This window comes from Trypanosoma theileri (genome assembly GCF_002087225.1).
Source record: "Trypanosoma theileri isolate Edinburgh chromosome Unknown TM35_Tth_4_V1, whole genome shotgun sequence".
Taxonomy (NCBI): domain Eukaryota; phylum Euglenozoa; class Kinetoplastea; order Trypanosomatida; family Trypanosomatidae; genus Trypanosoma; species Trypanosoma theileri.
Genome location: NW_021639846.1, coordinates 40,720 through 46,034, shown reverse-complemented (window position 1 = coordinate 46,034; position 5,315 = coordinate 40,720). Strand labels below are relative to the sequence as shown.

General features: G+C 44.7%; 3 protein-coding genes across 3 annotated transcripts; all 3 read right to left on the bottom strand.

The window, feature by feature from the left end:
* Nucleotides 1–1,858: 1,858 nt before the first annotated feature.
* On the bottom strand, nucleotides 1,859–3,367 carry TM35_000041100 (uncharacterized protein; the record flags this gene model as incomplete). The annotated part of the gene is made up of 1 exon (XM_029022304.1): nucleotides 1,859–3,367. One exon carries the CDS (start codon nucleotides 3,365–3,367, stop codon nucleotides 1,859–1,861), a length of 1,509 nt encoding a protein of 502 aa, XP_028885962.1.
* Nucleotides 3,368–4,351: 984 nt separating this feature from the next.
* On the bottom strand, nucleotides 4,352–4,693 carry TM35_000041090 (uncharacterized protein; the record flags this gene model as incomplete). The annotated part of the gene is made up of 1 exon (XM_029022303.1): nucleotides 4,352–4,693. One exon carries the CDS (start codon nucleotides 4,691–4,693, stop codon nucleotides 4,352–4,354), a length of 342 nt encoding a protein of 113 aa, XP_028885961.1.
* An 8-nt stretch (nucleotides 4,694–4,701) lies between these two features.
* TM35_000041080 (uncharacterized protein) lies at nucleotides 4,702–5,022 on the bottom strand (the record flags this gene model as incomplete). Its single annotated transcript, XM_029022302.1, has 1 exon — nucleotides 4,702–5,022. One exon carries the CDS (start codon nucleotides 5,020–5,022, stop codon nucleotides 4,702–4,704), a length of 321 nt encoding a protein of 106 aa, XP_028885960.1.
* Between the last annotated feature and the right edge of the window lie 293 nt (nucleotides 5,023–5,315).

Genomic DNA, 5,315 nt, shown 5'->3' with positions numbered 1-5,315 from the left:
GATCCCTTCACAATCTCACACCAGTACACATATATAAATTATGTGAACCAAATTATAAAGTGATGACAGTACCAAGTACACGCCACCGACCAGCCAGTCCAGAGCCAGACTGGAGTCAAACTCAACCGGGTCTTCCCTTTCCCCGCTTAGCCCCCTCAAGTCCGTTCCCTTGACTGTTGTTTCGCTAGATAGTAACCCGGGACAGAGGGAATCTCATTACTCCATTCATGTGCGAACCCAATCGCACCGCAGGACAATGGACTAGCGTAAAGTAACCACACCGCCACTCCAGTCGCTCACACACATGTTGATGGACATCACCACGCCGTCATTCATTACACCCCACAGACGCCGCAGTGGAGTGGTCCAGCAACACAAAGTGTCCCTCCCACTCACAGTGCACACACACACAATGACACTCTCACATGCTCATGTCAGAGAGGCACTGCGGTATTCCCTAAAATACACACTAAGTCACACACCTACTGAGAAGAATAGTAAAACACAAGAAAAGAACAACAACATCAGGATACCAACAACACACAAGGCACTCACAACACAATAATCACAGCTGACACTCCCATCAGAGAAAAACAATCACCCACACCAGCACATCAACTCAATCCCCAAAAAAGAAAAAAAAAAAAAAACACAGACCCATTGCGTGAAGCCGAAGCGGAACCGTTTCATTCCATCCCCGCAGGCTGCAGTCACTCAAACAAGCCACACAACAAACAAACACACACCACAAGGGCAGAAATATGTTCGTGGCAATACCGAGAGAGAAGGTGAGAACAAAGAAATGTGTTTTTATTACGTGGGCGGTGTGAGTGGCAACCCAAACACACAAAGGAACACACAACAGAGGGGCACACTCAAACACCTACAACCCACCAATCTTTATACGAAAATAAAAATGCAAAAAAAAAGAGTGACTGCGTGAGGCAGACACAGTAATGGAGCAAAAGAAAGAAAAAAAAGAAATTCATCACTTACTGTGGCTGCGATGCCTGGACACAGTCCAATCCATCCCAAGGTTAATAACGGAAAATCATTGTGTACTGAATCTACCGTGCCCATATCTTTATTCTTGATGTCCGTGCAGCAGTTTGCAAATATTGAAAAAAAGAATCATTCCATAAAAATGAACACACAAGATACACAAGGTGTATCGGAATCGCAAAGGAGAGAAACACACAGATGCACATAATGTGCAATGAAATTATAATGAAACACACACACAGAAGGGAAAAACAATAAAATGAAAACAAAAAAAAGAGCCGTGATCACCATGTGAACATGTCAACGAGGCAAGAACACAATTCCCAGCAGTGTAGGTGTGTGTGTGTCTTTCGTACAGGGCGAGCGGTGGGAATGATGCACACATGATGACAGTCCACACACACACACACACAAAGAGAAGGAGGGTTGGTAGTGTGCGTGTTTGTTTGTGTCTTGAACCTCCTGCCATTCTTCACATTTCAGTCACAGCAATTAAAACATATTATTGGGTTTGTATTCCATTCCCATGGGTAAAAGCAATAGTTATTAATATCACGGAACACACACACAAATCACCAGGCGGACACAGTAAATGGCGGCAAAACAGAGCCCAGACAATAATGCTAACAAACAAAGAGGACACTCCCCTCACAAAATGATGGTTTGTCATGTGATGAGTGACATAGGGAGTCCAAAAGAAGTGTTCAGTAAAAAATGCAAACAAGAGACTTATCGTGCTGGGAGAGAAAAAAAAAGAAGGGCTGATATCCAACCAAAAAAAAAGCAGTACCCTTACAATGTATCCATATCCACTCAAATAAAGGTTAACTGTGCAACTGTGTCATGGGAACACCGATTAGCACACGAGAGTGCAACCCAATAAACATAGAACAAGTAGAATCAAGGAACTGTGCAGCAATGCAGGAATGCTGCCATCGTTCTTCTTCTTCGCCTTTTCTGCTTCTTTCTTGGCCTTTTCTGCAGCAACTCGTCTGGCCTCTTCTTCCCTGGCCTTTTGTGCCGCGGCCAGTCTCGCCTTTTCAGCTGTCCGTTCCGCCTCTTCTTCTCTTTTCTTTCTCTCCTGTTCTTTTTTTACTCTTTGCGCCTCTGCTGCTGCAGCTGCCGCCTGTCTTCTCTTCTCCTCCCTGGCTCTTCTTGCCGCTTCTTTTTCCGCAGCTATTCTTGCTTCTTCCTCCCTTCGAGCCTTTTCTTGGGCAACCCTCTCCTTCTCCCTCTCCATACCCATGGTCACACCCTTGATTGTCTCCGTCACATTTTTCATGACCTGACGGGCGTACTCCTTCTTTTTCTCCTTCGTGTCTTTGCTCTGTGCACCCTCTGCTCCATCTGCACCCACCTTTACCATAGCGTCATCCATTTCTTTTTTTGGTTCGTTGATAAGCCTTCGAATTTCCTCAAGCTGTGTCACACCTTCCTTAATATTACATGACCCATCGGTGCTTCCTGGCTCTGCTCCCCCCAAATCCGCAAGTTGCGCAAGCTCTGCGTACGCCTGTTTCCAAATCTCTACCTGCGCAACGGCCTTACCCACTGCAAATCTGTCTTGAACTGTTACATTGTCAATTAGTGCCGTGACATTTCGCAAAGAGGCGTTTATCCCCTCGGCCGCCCTCTTCACCAGCATTGCTTTATCACTCCTATCATAATCTCCCACAAAAGTAGTAATGCCATCGATCTTCTGTTCAAGATTCCTCAACACATCGTCCACGTTCGACCGTGTGGCCTTACATAGGATCTCCGTTTGATTCGCTTCGGCAATTTTAAAAACCGCCTCAGCCTTTGGTGCACCGCCCCTGGTGTCTTTCAGTACCCCTGGTATATCCTGAAGCAGCTTTTTGAGAGTTGCATCCTTGCACTTACCCCCAAGCTTCATTTTTTTTTTATTAACATCACCGTCCACCGGTTCAAACTCCGCAACCTCTTCTATTCTTTTGATAAGATCCTTTATTTTTTCGGTGGCCTTCTCGGCGTCCTTTACCGTCTTCTCATTTGCTTCAACCACCTTTTTCCACTCGGTCATACACGCCGTTCCGTTCTTAAAATGAATTTCAGAGTTCTTGACGGTCACCAACGCATTCCACACTGTCCTCCTCAACTCCTTGTTTTCCTCTTTCCCCAAAAACGCGTCTCCTTTAAGGTCTTCCTCGGTGAAATTTGGGATATCCAAATACGTCTCCCACGCTTTTTCCGGATCTAGCACCGCCACCTTTATTTTGGTTTCAGCTTTCGCACGTGCCACATCTTCGGTTCCTGCATCACCACTTGCATATGCCACACTAGTACAGAAGTGCAGAAGTACCAACAGGCACACCACACGACGCAGTTGGACGAACATCGTTGTCATGATTGTCACTGTGGGTTGCTTGGATCTGTGGTAACAAGGAAGAAGAAGAAAAGGAGAAAAGTAGACGCACATTTAACAAACAAGGCAGTGGGTACACAGCAACACAGAAAGAGAGAGAGAATACACATCACAACAGCAATCAAACACAACCCAATGAGGGGAACAACAATAAACCACTCACACAATAAAACACACCCAGAGTTACACAGATATTGAAACAACACCCTGGATTTAGAAGAAGTGGAAAACAAATGGTATCAAAACAATATTAAATAAACGTCACTACACTGACACTCCAATATCTTACTCGGTATTCATACACACAAAGTGTGTCTGTATTCTCATTATAATAAAACCATTACCAGGCAGTTCGAACACCAAAATACACACAAAAACACAGTGTGTACGTCTGGCAACAAACAAAAACAATACCACAAATCATCAGCAAAACAAAGAGACTGTACAATAATCAACACACTTCCAAACAGAAAAAAAAGAAAAGAAACCAATGCATCACCATAACATTTATACCAACACCACAATTGGAATCCAAAACCCACTCACCCACAACCATAACAAAAATGACTGCATACATCACTGTAATACCATGCCACTCTTTACAAACAGAGGCAACACACAATTACTCTCTCTCACACATATTACCTCTTTATTTATCCTTATTACTATTATTTTATTTTTCCCTCACAATGCCGGTTCACCTCTTCTTCTCCAACAACATCACCAGCAAATAAAAAGAAATCACACCCACTCAAACACATACGTCCTTTACTCCTTGGTGTGCATTAGGAGGATACGATCATACATATTCCCTTACGTCCCCCCACCCAAAAAGAACCTCACACCACACCACCACGTTTTTTTTTGTTCTTCGCGTCTTTATGGACATTACTCCAATGGAACGGGCCCTCAAGAATAATACATAAATATACATAAATACAATTTGTTTTTATATTATTATTTTTACTACCGTTGGGCATGGGGAGTACGCATTGGTAATGAAATTACAATGGATCTCGTAGGTGGCAGAACATGGATTTTTTTTTCGTCCCTCTGAGTCCCCTCAGCGGCCAAATCCAATTTCCACCACTGGAGGGCATAATTGTTGCTATCTCTAGGGTCCCTGCCACTCCTTTTTTTAGCAGCATTCACACTAAAGTGAAATATGTAAAAGAAACTGCTGCTGATACACCCCAGAACCTTCTTGGATAAAGTTTCGTCCCAGCACGACTTAGCTGTTACCGGTGCTGCATGGCGTTTGTAGCTTATGAACCCGTAAACTCTCAAGAAGAAAATTTGATTGCCCATTGCTTCCCTCAAAATAATAAGGGATAATGGGCATTGGCTCCAACTTTCGATGGCCATGCGCCACCAGGGAATGCCATTCCCAAGAATACATGTATTGAAAAGAAAAATAAAAAGAATTTGATTTTTAAGGAGACCTCCTCCTTCAAACATTTAGTGAGTGCATTTAGTTTCCTTGAATAAATTGATCCACTCCACCTTGACACCATATGAGGGCAGCCCTCATTACCAAGGGCATCTTGGCCCAAAACCCCNGAGACGACCTCCTTCAAAAATTTAGTGAGTGCATTTAGTTTCTTTGAATAAATTCGTCCACTCCACCTTGACACCATATGAAGGCAGACCCTCATCACTAAGGGCATGTTGGCGTAAAACCCCGCCCACGGCGGCCACCCCAACCCAACCCATGGGAGGCAGAGTCCCACAGCCAGAGCGCGACACGCGGCGCTGCATACAAAAGCACAACCACCACCAGTACATGAAAGCACAAATCACGACGGCAAAAACCAGATGGCGCACCTGGCACCCCCAAAAAAAAATACAGGGGTGGGGTCCAACCCCGCCACACGGACAAGTCCGGGAGGACCCGGGGCACCGCCCAACTCCACCAAGGCGGAGCAGCACA